We start from the raw sequence: 15,908 nt of genomic DNA, 5'->3' as shown, positions 1-15,908 counted from the left end.
ATTTTATAATTTTTTGAAACTAGAGAGTAATCGCTTTGCCAAGTCAATTAATTAGTTGGGAAGATGTAGAAAGACTACAATATCAGATTTTGGAATTGATCACATAATTTATGTTTTCTTTCTTGAATGAATTTGCACATTCAAACAAAGAAAATTCTAGAAAAAAGTTTTTAAATATCTATAAAACTTGGTCGTCGGATAAACCACAGGTGGAAATAAACAACAAGTGAAAGTGATTTCTTTATAGTTAAACAAAATCATATATGACCAGATAAAACCTACTATTTTACTTTGATGAATTCAAGAATTTTAACTTTATCATTAATAATGATAGTTTTTTTATATTGGTCCCTTACATCATTAATATTTTAAAATTAGATCTTCAAGTCATTAAATTGCTCTTAAGTCATTAATATTTTAAGACTTTTGTTGCAAAAGGCAAAATGTTGAAACCAACAAGATATTATACATGGAAATATCCAAAAAATTTTAATATATTATCATAATCATAAACTTTTTTGCAACCATGTTATAGTAAGTAAATATGCTTAAAACAAATAATTAAGATATTTGACCACGTGCAGTGCATGTGCATTCCACCTAGTATATTAAAACTTGGATCCTTCTTTAAGCATACACAAGTAGATATGATTTCTAATTTTAAGCATACTATAATCAAATTAAACGTATTAAAACTTAGAGGGAAACAAGTTTCAAATACAGTGCCTTAAAAAACAGAGGGCCATGCTTTGCACGGGGTGCACATTAGTCTTGTGGAATTTACAAAGTTCAGCAGCGATTTTTTATAAACTCACTAAAAGTCAAGGGGTTTTTGTGAAGTTGACCCTAAAGAGCCAGATAGGGCTGGCTATGAACGGGGCCGTCTAGTTTAGGCCATTGAAAACCTAGTATCTTTGCACATAGCAGAATTCTAATGGCTGCAACTGCTCTCCTCCCTCGCTCTTGCTTTTGTTCTCTCTTCTCTTCAAAATTTCGCCCAAATCGCCATGAACCCAAAAAATTTATCCTCTTGGTTTCTCCTTCTGTTTCTTCTAACCTTAGCTTGTGGGATTCTATTAATTATTTGAGAAGAGGAAGGAAACAGAGATTCCAGCATCTAATGAGAACATCATCGGAAGGTATTTTAATTTTTATGATAAACCCATTTTAACTATGTTCTTCTTCTGGAGTAATTTTTTTTTTTTTTTTTTGAAATGGGTTTTGTTTCCTATTTATCATTTCGTTTTGCATTTAGTGGTCAGAAACTTTACACTGAACCCTGTTGCCCTTGATATCAAAAAGGATTAATTGCAAACAGGCCCCCCTTAGTATCAGCCAATTGCGACAGCCCCCTGTAGTTCTAGGTGTTGTGAATAGACACCTGAGTGAACTTTTTTTTTTTACTCTTAAAATTGTTAAAAAGGTTCAAGGAGGCAGATAGACCCCCTTTATTTCAATTGGTGAGGATAAACCTCCAATTGCTAATTTTTCTTGACTTTTAAAAGCGGTCAGAAAGTTTCACCAATAAGAGGGTGAGTTCGTGTGAAGCACGTGGCCACTACCACGTGATTGAAGCTCACGCGGAAGTTTACGCGGAGCGGAGAGCGTGAACATCAAAGCCCACCCGAAATCCCGAAATTAAATCACAATATATATTAACTTGTTTGATTTTAGGGTTTTTTGTGCGAAGGAAGGCAGAGGGAATAGTCTTGCGGCTACAGGTGCGTGAGAGCAAGGTTGCATGTGCGCGAATTCGTTTGGCGGCTGCAGGAGAAAATCACGTGCAAAGGCAGAGAAGAAAATTGTTGTGCAAGGAGAAAAGTCAGCCGCCTTTTGTGAAGATTTTGTGCAGTTGTTTTCAGAGAGATATTTGTGTGAGGGATTTGAGAGATTGTGTGAGGGTTTAGATTGAGTGATTGTAAACCCTATTTGTATTCTCTCCCTCTAGTAGTAGATCTCCCCCTCCTTGCCCCATGGATGCAGGCAATTTGCCGAACCACGTAAAAATTGGTTGTACTGCTTTTGTGTGATTTGTAATAGCTTTTTAGATTCCCTCGACGCGCAGTCCTAGAGCTGACGAGAGGAAGAGCAAATATCCCACTTTGATGGGATATTAGGCTTCAGATTCTTGTTTCCTTTGAGACACAAGAATTCTTATTGCGACCTAACTCTTGTTGTGCTGTCAAAGTGCTGCCGAAATTTTTGCTGCGCGCAACAAGTGGTATCAGAGCCCAGATTTCAGATCTAGGGTGTTTTGGATTTGGTGGAGGAAGATTTTGTGTGAAGCTTGGTTCTTGGAGTTCTAGGCTTCGGCGGAGATAGCATTAGGAGTTGCCATTGGAGATTTCGCTTTCCTCGTGTGGATAGGAGATCTATTTGGAATCCGATCTAGGATTCGGTTGGGTGGTTCCTAATTCTATCAAATTTGTTCTTTCTCTACAATTTGGAGTTAGTTCGCAATGGGAGAAGAAGGTGAAAGCAGCAAATCAATGGCGAGTACAATACAAGTTGGTTTTCAAAACACCAAAATTAGTGTGGTGAAATATGACGGAAAAATCAACTTTGGTTTGTGGATGAGCGACGTACAGGATGCGCTCAATGCTCAGAATTTGGAAGAGACCATCATGGTCCACGAGAGACCACCTAAATATGAAGAGGCGGTATGGGAGAAAATGAATAGGAACGCTTGTGGGGTGATCAGGTCCTGTTTGGAACAGGAACTGAAATATGATGTGATTGGGGTGACGTCTACAATGAAGATGATTCCGATGATTCGTGTTTTTCTCTACTGATTACTCCGGAGGTGAATCATGTGGATGCATCAGATTGGATGCTTGATTCCGGCGCTACTTTTCATGTGACCCCTAGGCAAGACTGGTTTGCATCTTTTGAGAAAGTCGACGGGGGCGTTGTTGTCATGAAAAATGATCAATCCTGTGACGTTTGTGGGATAGGTACCGTACGGATTAGGATGCACGATGGAGTAGTTCGTGAGTTGAAGGAGGTGAGATTTGTTCCTCAACTGAAGAAAAATCTTATCTCAGTTGGAGCTTTGGAGGCGAAGGGATTCAAGGTGACTTTCGAAAACGCTGTAGCGAAGGTTACTAAGGGATCATTGGTGGTGATGAGGGGAGTCCGCAATCGGAATTTGTATTATCTGAAGGGAAGCACCGAGATTGGCCAGGTTGCTTCGGCTATTTCAGAAGCGGACATGAGCAGACTTTGGCACTATAGATTGGGGCACACAGGTGAAAAGTCACTGCAGGCATTGTGCAAGCAGGGGCTATTGAAGGGAGCCAAGAGTGGGAAGATTGAGTTCTGTGAGCACTGTGTTCTTGGCAAGAAGACGAAGGTGAAGTTCGGGACTGCCATTCATCAGACGAAGGGCATCCTGGATTACGTGCACACAGACGTTTGGGGTCCCACCAAGACTGCATCACTTGGTGGTCGACATTGGTTCGTCACTTTTGTAGATGACTATTCTAGGTGTTGTTGGGTGTACACCATGACGAAGAAGAGCGAAGTCCTAGATTTGTTTGTGGAGTAGAAGAAGAGATTAGAACTGCAGATTGGGAGAAAGATCAAGACGTTGCGATCCGACAACGGTGGTGAGTATACTTCTGACCCCTTTCAGCAGCTATGTCGAGACGAGGGCATAGAGAGACACTTCACAGTCAGTCATACACCGCAGCAAAATGGGGTGGCAGAGAGGTTGAATCGGTCTTTACTGGAGAAGATCCGATGCTTATTGTCGCAGAGTGGTTTGGAGAAGATCTTTTGGGCTGAGGCACTTACATATGCGAGCCACCTCATTAATAGGCTGCCTTCATCTGCGATTGAGGGGAAAACCCCTATGGAGATGTGGTCGGGAAAGCCAGCACATGACTATGACCAGCTCAAGGTATTCGGGTGCCCTGCATATTATCATGTTAGAACTGATAAATTGGAACCTCGAGCTAGGAAGGCCATATTTGTAGGATTCAAGCGTGGTGTCAAGGGATACAAGCTTTGGGATCCAGTTGATAAGAAGATTGTGCTGAGTAGGGACGTCACGTTTGATGAAGCTTCTATCTTGAAGCTTCCCAGCTCTCATCAGGTGGAGAGCGACCCGACGGAGGAGATATCGCAGGTGGTGGAGATCGATGCAGCTCCACATTGTCCAGATGGTACAGTATCCATGCAGGTGCCGACTGAGGTGACGCCAGGCGAACACGACGATGACACGGAGGATACGAGTACAAATGTGCAGGATCAAGAACCGACGGCTCAGGTTCAGGATTCGATTGCGGCTCGGAGACAGAGGAGAAACATACAGATGCCAGCACGGTATGCCGACACAGTTGCGTATGCACTTCCGGTGGAGAGTATCGATGAGTTAGTGCCTACTACATTCAGAGAGGCCGAGCAGAGTTCGGAGGCTGATTCGTGGCAGGTGGCTATGCAGGAGGAGATGGAATCTCTTCATAAGAACGATACATGGGAGCTTGTTGAGCTTCCAAAGGGACAGAAGGTAATTGGTTGCAAGTGGGTATACACGAAGAAGGAGGGCATTGAGGGCACTCCATTGAAGCTCAAAGCTAGGTTGGTTGCGAAGGGTTATGCACAGGAGGAAGGTATTGACTATAATGAGGTTTTCCCTCCGGTGGTGAAGCACTCTTCGATTCGGATTCTGCTAGCTTTGGTGGCACAGTATGGTTTGGAGTTAGATCAGTTGGGTGTGAAGACGGCCAGGGCCGGATCTGAGATTTTAGGGGCCCTGTGCGAAAAGTAAACACAGGGCTTTCTCTATATACAAAATATCAATAAATTCCAATTCGAATCCCTAAAATGCTAAGGAACAAAATGTTACTGATCAGACATTAAAATATTACCTGATTTTTTGCATCTGTATAGTCTTTAACATACTTTTCAAGTGCTATTGTCCATTCTTCATCTCTTTGGTCACCTGAATATTACTGATAAGATAAATACATGTAATCCCACATTAATAAAGCTTTCCAATAGAGCAAATAGTCCACAATAAGAAATACTTGCATATTATGTTTCTCTTGTATCTGTGCTTACCTTAATAAGAGATATCGAAGCCTTTAGCATATAAAGTATCATCGAAAAATTGTCCTCCTTGCATTTTTAGCTGCAAAATCACTAATTAAGCCCTTAACATCAATTTTATCAATAAAATCATTTTCAATAGATATCAAAGCTAGTCCATTTAGTCTTTCTTGTGACATGGTCGATCTCAAATAAGATTTTAATAATTTTAATTTTGAAAAACTTCTTTCTGCAGATGCGACTGTAACAGGTATAGTCAATAATATTCTATAAGCAATACATGCATTTGGAAAACAATTTCGTATTTTTAAGAAATTCAGTATATCAATAGCCATCTTTGTTTCTTTTGGTAAAATATATCGTAAGATTTTTAGTTCTCCATATAAATCTTTCCCATCAAGATCAGAAAATGTTTTATATTTTAGAACAATTTCAAGATTATCACAACATGCTTTCAAATTATTATCATCTAATGAGTTTAACTTTTCTGAACCAAACAAAAATCCAAAAATATCTTCATATGCTTTATATTGCTCAAACCTTTTCTTTAGTGAACCAATAGCTTGATCTACAATACACAAAAAATAATTGATTCTAAAAGATTCTTCAGCTGATTGTGTTGTCTCCTCATTAACATTCTCATCAAATTGTCTTTTTCTACGGATTTGACGTTTTACTTGAAATACAGAATCAATTTCCATTTCAGTAGCAATTTCTTTAGCAATTGTCATAGCTTGTGTGAACCCAACTTCTCTATACTCCTCAAAAAACCTAATCAATCCTTTTACTTGATCTATAGCAATATCAATAAGCATGTCTTTAGATTGTAAATATTTGCTAATTAAGTTAACAGCAAACAATATATCATACCAAATAATCATACTTAATAAAAATTCAAAATTTCCAATTCCATGTGTTGCTAAAGAATCTGCTTCACTTCTTATTTTGGAGTCATTATCAGTTTCTGCTAACTGAAGTAGTGCTTCTCTTATTTCAAGCGTTTGGAATCTAATTGCTTTAACGCTTTCAATATGACTTTCCCAACGTGTAGCTGACAATGGCTTCACAGTTAAACCTTTTACATTATTTATCAAAATTTGCCATCGCTTTGTTGAGTGAGAAAATAATGTATAAATGCGTTGTATCACTCCAAAAAAGTCTTTTGCTTTACCACAACAATTTGCCATGTCACAAAGTGTTAAATTAAGACTATGACAACCACAAGGCGTGTATAATGCTCTAGGATTTATTTCAAGTACTTTTTTTTGTACACCTTGGTGTCTCCCTTTCATATTAGACCCATTATCATACCCTTGACCTCGTACATTATCAATATCAAGATTAAGAGTTTTTAGCACATTTTGCAATTCTCATTTCAATTAGGCCTAAAAAATTTCCATTATTATTTTGATAAATTCTCTCATTTGTGCCTCAAAATGCCAAGTTATGTTTAGCAAGATATTTAACAACAGAAATTATTCTTTGTAATACTTTCTTCCAATGTTCCTTCTCTTTATTAATTTGCTCTTGAATATTTTTATCAATTGTTTTATTATTCTTTAATCTTATGCGTAAATCAAGCCAAATACTCATGTTAATGATGTGCTCATTAGTTGTTTCATGTTCTTTAAGCCTAGCACTAAGATGCATCCAATCATTAAATCCTTCATTTATTAAAAAACTTTTCTTAAAACCATTTTTAAACAGTTTACAACAAAAACAAAATACTTTATCGATATCCTTTGAATAAACTAACCATTCCCTATCACATTTCTCTCCATTTGATAAATGTCTAGTGTAAAATGCTGAAGAAAAACATCTTCCTAATTTATCTTTAGGACCTTTTTCGACTAATAGATCTCTTATAGGGCCATTTTCCACTAATATATCTCTAGATTTTGTGTCCAAATTATCCCAAGTTCTTGGATCATAAATATTCAAATTCATGAGCATGGACTGATTAGGTTGTTCATTGCCTAAAATATTTTCATTCTCATTTTCATTTTCATTGTCAATATCAATTTCATTCTGATTCAAATTCTCATTTTTACCTTCATTTTCATTTTCATTTTGATTCTCATTTTCATTATGATTCTCATTTTCATTCTGATTCTCATTTTCATTATCATTTTCATTATGATTCTCATTTTCATTCTGTTTCTCATTTCCATTATCATTTTCATTATGATTCTCACTTTCATTCCGATTCTCATTTTCATTATCATTTTCATTATGATTCAAATTTTCATTCGCATACTCATTCAGGCCCAAATCATTAATATTATCATTTTCAATTGAATTTTCAACTAAATCTTGTGTTTCTCTAATAATAAATTTATCAAGCGCTCCACTTTGAGTTTGGACAAATTGTTCAATTTTTCTTTTTTCTTGCGTTTATCATATCCAGATAGATACTTTCTTGGAGGCATTTCTATAATAAAACAAAAAATATCACAATCAAATTGAAAGAAGTTAAAAGATTCGGAACAATACAACCTGTTGAACAGCTCCGGCTGAAGAATACAAAGCGGCAGCACGACACTACGGCAACAGCAGCACCGAAAATATAAGACCCACTTGGCCGCTTCGATCTCCTGCAATACAAGAAAAGAAATCTCAAATCAGTAACAAAACCCTAAAAATCATAAGTTCACAACAGAAAAATTATAAAAATAAAAAAAATGAGGAGGATGGGGACCGAACTGGATTTGGAGGACGGGGACCGAGGATGGGGACTGCGATTTCGGGGTTGGCGGCGTCGCGGCGATTTCGGGTCTGAGGGCCGAGGCTGAGCTGAGCTGAGCTGCTGAGGGTGGAGAGAGGATGCCGATGGCGATGCAGGTTGACGACGATTTGGGGCTGGCCTCGCCGCCTCGGCCTCGGGCGGTGCCGCGGTGGAGTCGAAGAGCCGGAGAGGAGGGGACTCAGTCACTCAGGCCCTCAGGGGCTGGCGGCGGCGGCGAGTCGCTGAGCCGTGCGAAGGGCTATGCACAGGAGGAAGGTATTGATTACAATGAGGTTTTCTCTCCGGTGGTGAAGCATTCGTCGATTCGGATTTTGCTAGCTTTGGTGGCACAGTATGGATTGGAGTTAGATCAGTTGGATGTGAAGACAGCATTTCTTCATGGTGATCTTGATGAAGAAATATATATGACTCAGCCATTGGGATTCCGAGCTGCAGGGAAAGATAAGTTGGTTTGCAAACTGAAGAAATCGCTATACGGTTTGAAGCAGTCTCCTCGACAGTGGTATAGGCGATTTGATGGTTTTATGCTTGGTCATTCGTACACTCGGAGCCAGTTTGATCCTTGCGTATATTTTCGCAAGTTGAAAGGAGGTGCGTACATTTATTTGTTGCTCTATGTCGATGACATGTTGGTTGCCTCTATTTCCAGGTCGGCTATAGATGAATTGAAAGTTCAGCTATCAAATGAGTTTGAGATGAAAGACTTGGGTGAGGCGAAGCACATTCTAGGGATGGAGATCGGCAGAGACAAGAAGAAGGGCAGAATTTATTTGACACAGTTGGCTTATTTGAAGAAAGTTCTACAGCGATTCCATGTTAGCATGGATACGAAGCCAATTGGTGTACCTTTGGGAGCCCATTTGAAGCTTTCAGCTGGTCTTTCACCGAAGTCAGTTGAAGATCGTGAGTTAATGTCGAAGACTCCATATGCGAGTGCGGTTGGGAGCTTGATGTACGCAATGATATGTACGAGACCGGATTTATCACAGGCGGTAAGCAGGTATCGAGATACATGCACGATCCAGGAGTGGGTCATTGGGACGCCGTGAAATGGATTTTGAGGTACATTCGAGGTACGGTCAATGTTGGTTTGGTTTATGAGCGGGATACTAAAGGTGGGCAGTTATGCATTGGTTATGTTGATTCGGATTATGCCGGGGATTTGGATAAGCGCCGGTCTACTACGGGGTATGTGTTTACTTTGACCCGTGCGCCGGTGTGTTGGAGATGCATCTTACAGTCGACGGTGGCTTTGTCTACGACGGAGGCAGAGTATATGGCAGTTACGGAGGCTGTGAAGGAGGCTATTTGGCTTCGAGGACTTTTGAAGGAACTTGGTATATCGCAGAGGTCCGTCACTATTCATTGTGATGGCATGAGTGCTATCTATTTGGCGAAGAATCATGTTTTTCATGCGCGGACGAAGCACATTGACGTTTGTTATCACTTCGTTCGGGATGTTCTTGAAGATGGTGATGTGGAGATTGTGAAAGTCCACACGAAGGATAATCCGACAGATATGCTCACTAAGGTGGTTCCGAGCAACAAGTTTGATCATTGTCGAAACTTGTTGCATATTCGTGATTGTTGAGGCCGTTGGCGGCTATTTGGGTGAACTACGTTCGGCTTGATTCCTTGGGCAAGAGGATACGTAGGCAGTCTTTGAGATGCAGCCGGTTTGGATTAGTTGATTTTGATGGGGGTGAGATTGTTTGGACTCTCGTTCGGGTTCTTGATTTGTTGTGGGTTGCGTTCGTACTGGACACAACAAGTGGGACATTTGGTTGCTTTGGTGTCGGCTCAGTTTTGGGAAAAACTTCACCGATGTGGAGAATTGTGAAGCACGTGGCCACTACCACGTGATTGAAGCTCACGCGGAAGTTTACGCGGAGCGGAGAGCGTGAACATCAAAGCCCACCCGAAATCCTGAAATCAAATCACAATATATATTAACCTGTTTGATTTTAGGGTTTTTTGTGCGAAGGAAGGCAGAGGGAATAGTCTTGCGGCTACAGGTGCGTGAGAGCAAGGCTGCATGTGCGCGAATTCGTTTGGCGGCTGCAGGAGAAAATCGCGTGCAAAGGCAGAGAAGAAAATTGCTGTGCAAGGAGAAAAGTCAGCCGCCTTTTGTGAAGATTTTGTGCAGTTGTTTTCAGAGAGATATTTGTGTGAGGGATTTGAGAGATTGTGTGAGGGTTTAGATTGAGTGATTGTAAACCCTATTTGTATTCTCTCCCTCTAGTAGTAGATCTCCCCCTCCTTGCCCCGTGGATGTAAGCAATTTGCCGAACCACGTAAAAATTGGTTGTACTGTTTTTGTGTGATTTGTAATAGCTTTTTAGATTCCCTCGACGCGCAGTCCTAGAGCTGACGAGAGGAAGAGCAAATATCCCACTTTGATGGGATATTAGGCTTCAGATTCTTGTTTCCTTTGAGACACAAGAATTCTTATTGCGACCTAACTCTTGTTGTGCTGCCGAAGTGCTGCCGAAATTTCCGCTGCGCGCAACAGTTCGCCCTTGGATCGATGCTAGGGAGGTTTATTTGCAACAAATAGAACTATAGGGGGTCTACTTGCAAGTGGTGGGCCTTTCGCAATTAACCCTATCAAAAATTAGTGCTACACTGTGGATGATATAACGGATATTTAAGAAGTTTGCTTTCGATTTTTGATATGGTGATAGATGGTAGGAAATGAATCATGGCAGGTGTTCCAAGTGAGTTAGCTGAAGATCCAAAATTTGTTCCTTTAAATGCTGATGATCCTGTATTTGGACCCCCTGTAAGTTTCACAAACTTCCCGAGATTATTAAATGCTAAACTTTTAGAATGCAATGCTCATGATTGTTGCCGACTTATTTTAATATTATGATGATCTTGAGTTGTAGAAAGTGATTTTGGTAACCTTGATTTTTTTTTTAACCTTCCCTTCTAATAGGCTTTATTGCTAATGGGGTTTGAAGCAGATGAAAGTGATAAGGTACTTTCTGTTTCTATATTCTTTATCCAACATTTGGAAAATATTATGTCCCATACCTCATCTAGTAAAATTTTCTTATTTTTGTATTACATTTGGACGTACTATTAGATTAGCGATCGCTATCACATATAATTCAAGCTAAATGTGCGTAAATTCCAATGCAGATTCAGAAGTTTCTAAAAGAGTTAGATGGTGAGTTTTTGAAGGTAACTTTGAATCCATTCTTATGTGCTTTCATGAAAATTTTCTTCATTCTTGAAAATACTTGTATTACTTCTGTCTTTCAAGTACTGGCACACAAAATCTAAGGACAAGACATGCATGAGTAGGTTAACTAGCTATCCTATACATATTGATGGGAAAACATTGAGTAACTGCAAATAACATATATTTGATTTAAGGAAAATGTAGTTTGTAAGATTCTCAGACACTTCAAATTGGGATTTTAGTATGAAATTGTTGGTGAACTTCCCCGTTCCTGCTTTCTTATATATTAGAAAATTCTTGAGATAATCATTTCTCCGGTAGTTAGTCACTTTTAAGGGTATTGCTTAATGCTTAAATAAGATGTAAGCATTCAACTTATGACTAAATAATAGCGATATTTCGTGAGCTATAATTTGTGAAGTTTTTGCCTATTCTCACTAATAAACTCAACATAAGCATCTCTAATTCTTTTATATATGCAAATCCAAGTAACAATAAGGATAGAACTCTAATCCTGTCCTCCATCTTAGAAATCGCATAAAAAAAATTGTAATAGCATGAAATATTTAAACTTTTTCTCGATTTTAATTCTACATGATCAATGATCTATGGCTGCAGTCAAGCTTTCTGTGTAAGGGTTTTACCAGCACTTGGTTTTGTAGATAACAATTTAATGGTACCCAAATTGTACTGTAAAATGATGAATTTAAACTATGTTTGTATGTAATATTTTGTTTGTGCTTTTTGCTACTATACGCATGTCTTTTTGCAGGTTATTCATTGCACTGAAGATACGCTTAATAAATCCATTTGGGATGCAATGAACACAGAACAGCCCAATTTAGAAGCTGTGAAGGTGATGATCATACTTTGTTAATATTTGCGTTACTTATGAAATATGTTCTTTGGACTTTGCTCGAAATACCCAACTGAAGAGTTTCATGTGTGAGTTTTGCATAATTGTTAAGAAATAGGAGATGTGGTCAGAGACTTAGAAATCATTGACATGTACTATATCACAAGCACATGCAAAAGAAGTAATTTAACCAAATATTATTACATAAATGATATCAAAGAAGGCAGTGGTTCTTTGTTAGAAGCGAAGAAGATAACATTTGTCCAACAAATTATTACAGTTTTAGACTTTCAGTATTATCTTACACTCAAATCTTATTCTCAATGTAGCTGAATTTTGTGTTTCATTACTCTTAATATACTAACATTTCTTTTTTCCAACTCTTGTATCATCCAAGAGGGCCTGCACTTATATGACCATTGACTAGAAGTCTATTTTTGCTTTGATCCAGCATTGTTGCTCAGTTAGTTAACCCACTAAACTCCTGATTTTGAGCTTTTCTCAATTTACGTGTGCGTTACTTCCCAAATTGCAGATTGCTGAATCTTTGCCGAGAATATGCTTCCTCTCTGGATTAAGTGGGGAGGAAATGATGATGTTTATTGACGCATTTCCAGAGACTGGTATCACATTTCAATCTTTCTAACTCTTAATATCTGATAATGCTTCATAGGTCTCTCTTCTTTTGTGGAAATATAAAAAAGGGTCAATTACACAGATACCCGGTGATGTAGCAATGTGCCACTTATTACCCCTTAAGTTTGATGCTGAACGCCACTAGAGATATGTGGCAGATAATGTCACTCTTCCCCTCTCTTCCCCCACCAACAAAATAAAAATAAAAAATAAAAAAGAAGAAGAAAATCTCCGCCTCAACCCTTGCTAGAAACGGCACTGTTCAGAAGACAGGAGGAGTGCAGGATGAGTGATGGCGTTAAGTTTAGTTCCAAGGCGTCGATTTGCCAATATTAAACTTAAAGTGTAACAAGTGGCATAGTAAGATAGTACAGGAAATTTGTGCACAGGAAATTTGTGCACATCTAACCCTACAAAAGAGATCACATTCAAGACATATCCTTTTGCCACCAACTCTCAAGCAATTAACCATCGACTGTACTATGAAATAAATATTGTTGGTTTGGTACTGAAACCCGTTTGAAAATATTTTATGTTAAAAAAAGTAGAATGAGTAACTGTGAAAAATATGTTTGATTATAATCTTCTTTCTGCCTGAATATTTTCATTTTGACCTTATGAAAACATGAAAACATTTTAAGCCTAGAAAAGGTTACAAAAAAAATTTATATTGCATTATAGTGTTTCGCTGTGTTTTAATGTGCAGGGTTAAAGCCTGCAGTGTTTGCAGCACTTGTTCCTAACAGCGCAAATAAACCTCTGCTTGAGGTGGCTGAAGAGATTATGGGAGACCATGAAATGATGGTAATCCTTAATGTTGTTCTATTAAATTTATCAGCTCTGATCAAATGTGAGATTGTTTCTCATACTTTTTGTTTCACTTGAATGCAGTCATCAAAACAGTCGAATTGATTTCTATCGTTCTGAAAGAACTCAAAATTTGATAGAAGATATATTACGGTCGCAGCTCCCTCTCACTCACGCAAAGTTTTCGAGTTTGATTTCTGGATTTATTTTTGCAGGTTTATTCGAAATATTAGCTTATGGGGGTGAAAAGAGTATTTATAATGTATATTATTAATTTTAAAAGATACATGCAGAACTCCATTAATGGATATGTACAGACTAATATTTAGGATTTATATTGCAATTGCATTATTATGTACTCCTTGTGCTTGGCACCCAACTTGTGTGCTTAATCGTATTCCAATGTTTGAATCCAAGTTCAGATTATGTACTCAATCATATTTGGATGTTGTTTTGATATTTCTCTTAATTGCAAAAGTCATTTTTATATTATCAAGGTTCATGTTCTTTAAAGAAAAATATCGAAGTGTTTTATTTTTTCCACACACTCTCTCTCCTACTCCAACCACTAAAAAAACTCAAGAATGAAAATATTATCTTATTTAATAAAGTAGAATACTCTCCTACTCCAACCACTAAAAAAACTCAAGAATGAAAATATTATCTTATTTAATAAAGTAGAATATTATCTAATCATTTCGGTTATTCTAAATGGATTAACTTATTTAACTTTTCTTCTTAAGGGTGTGTTTGGCAATCTTTCAAAATTGGCTAGGTTCAAAATTGACCCAATTTTGAAAGATTTTTGATTTGGCAAACATGAGGGTCAGATTTGGCCTGTTTCGTGGGCCAAAACATGGTTTTTAAACCAGTTTTCTTTCGGACCAGGTGATTGGTCCAAAAGAAAACTAGTTTAGCATAAGACTAGGCCAGGACTTGTACCGGTCTAGTTTTACATAGTTTGTCAAACACACTTAAGAGATAGGACGACATTATAATATATTTCATACTATATATTTAAGAAAAGTCTCTATTTCACTTTGTGCATCATATCTTCAGAAATATCTTTTGAAAAATTAATGCATGTTTTAAGTGATGGACCTCAGAATCCACCGCGATGCTATTTGAATCCATAAAGAACAACCTTTAAATTCACGAAGAAAAATTAATAAGAAAAAAGTTATTGATAAAAGTGACCTACTTATGAAAGTTACAATCATTCTTCTTAAATAGAAAAAAAATAAAGTCTACACCTAACAGCGCCCCATCCCACCCAAACTACCCACACCCCCAACCCTACCCAAAAAAGACATTCTTTAAAACTACGTAAGAGACCCCCTAAAATAGAGGAACAAATCAGTACAAATTGAATCAAAAATGAATTTGTTTCCTAATCTAAAATTGACTCTAATTTTATTACTAAAAATAAACTCAAACTAGATTATTTTTGAAATTCTACTTAAATTGTGTACCGCGATGAGATTTCGAGAATGTCAATTTGGTTGGCCCTGTCTTATCAAGATAGACAATTACACATATAATGTTGATGTTAAGTGATCACACGGTCAATAATATCTACGGTGGGATAGGGGTGAGGTTGACGAGGGGCCACTTCCTTCCCTGAATACCTGGTTCTTAGGTGGGTCGTTGAAAAGCCTACACAAGTAGAAACACGTAAGAGGACGGGGACTAGTTCCCCCGTGGTTCCTCCAACGATCTAGTCAGCTAGTGAGCTTTGAGTGGAGAAAATAAAGAATCGTGAGAGTTCTTTTGCGTGTGGTATGGTTTGTAGAAGACACTGATTTTGCAGAAAAAGCCAGAATCCTCCAATGAGTGAATAGTACCTTGTATTTATAGTAGTGTCGAAGGAGCATAATCGTCATTGTGGCCGAGGACAGGATGACGGTGAAGAAACGTGGGTTGGCGGCTGCGTCAGCACTCGCTTTATAGGTGTTGGCTGGCGACTGGAGGAGAGATCACGTCGCCATTAAATGGGAAGTGATCGGAGGCATGGTGATGCTGACATGGTTCGATGAGTCATAAATACTATCGGTGCTAGAGATATGATGGCGCTTGCCAAACATTAAATACGACGCTGACACGTTGTCAGTGGGAGAGGCTCGAGGTTGAAGTTGTCTTCTAGCTTCGCTGAGAAGTAATGTCTTTCGAGTCGACCTCGTGAGGCGTCGAGTAGTTGGTCGAGTGGGCTCGTTGCGAGTCGTCTTCGACAAAAGGGGGGCGACAAGTATCGCTTTTCGAGTCGACGTGAGGGAATGATGACTCGACAAGTTAGCTGAGTTGTCGTCCCTGCTGATCTCCGGCCACCAACTTGATTGGAGCATTGCATGCAGAGGTACTTCTATCCGTTGCTAGCAAAGGGTCGCACTTAGATGATTGGGAACACCATAACATATAATATGTCAAAATTCACCTTTCGGACTGGGAGATATAGTCATTTCTTTGCGGACAACTTAATAATATATCTGTATCCGCGTTTGCTGGTGAAGACTCCACTTTTCAATGATTTTGCTCTTTATGCATCCTACATAAAAAATAAAAAGAAAAACACACTCTCACACTTGCAAAACACTACGACAGCGCCCTCACTGACTCTCATAAAAGTC

General features: G+C 38.5%; 1 protein-coding gene across 2 annotated transcripts; it reads left to right on the top strand.

Annotated features, from left to right (window-relative positions):
• LOC109825886 lies at nt 856-13,722 on the top strand. Of its 2 annotated transcripts, none has more exons than XM_020392794.1 (8): nt 856-1,139; nt 10,507-10,580; nt 10,737-10,778; nt 10,943-10,984; nt 11,758-11,841; nt 12,377-12,464; nt 13,184-13,281; nt 13,369-13,722. In XM_020392794.1, the coding sequence occupies exons 1-8, from the start codon at nt 935-937 to the stop codon at nt 13,387-13,389; spliced, it is 654 nt and encodes a 217-aa protein (XP_020248383.1). In that variant the 5' UTR covers nt 856-934; the 3' UTR covers nt 13,390-13,722. The 2 variants fall into 2 exon arrangements, with proteins under 2 accessions (XP_020248383.1, XP_020248384.1); XM_020392795.1 differs by having other exon boundaries at nt 1,074-1,139; nt 10,483-10,580.

This window comes from Asparagus officinalis, chromosome 10, assembly GCF_001876935.1.
Source record: "Asparagus officinalis chromosome 10, Aspof.V1, whole genome shotgun sequence".
NCBI lineage: Eukaryota > Viridiplantae > Streptophyta > Magnoliopsida > Asparagales > Asparagaceae > Asparagus > Asparagus officinalis.
The sequence above is the reverse complement of the archived record's forward strand: the minus strand, read 5'-3'. Positions and strand labels throughout refer to the sequence as shown.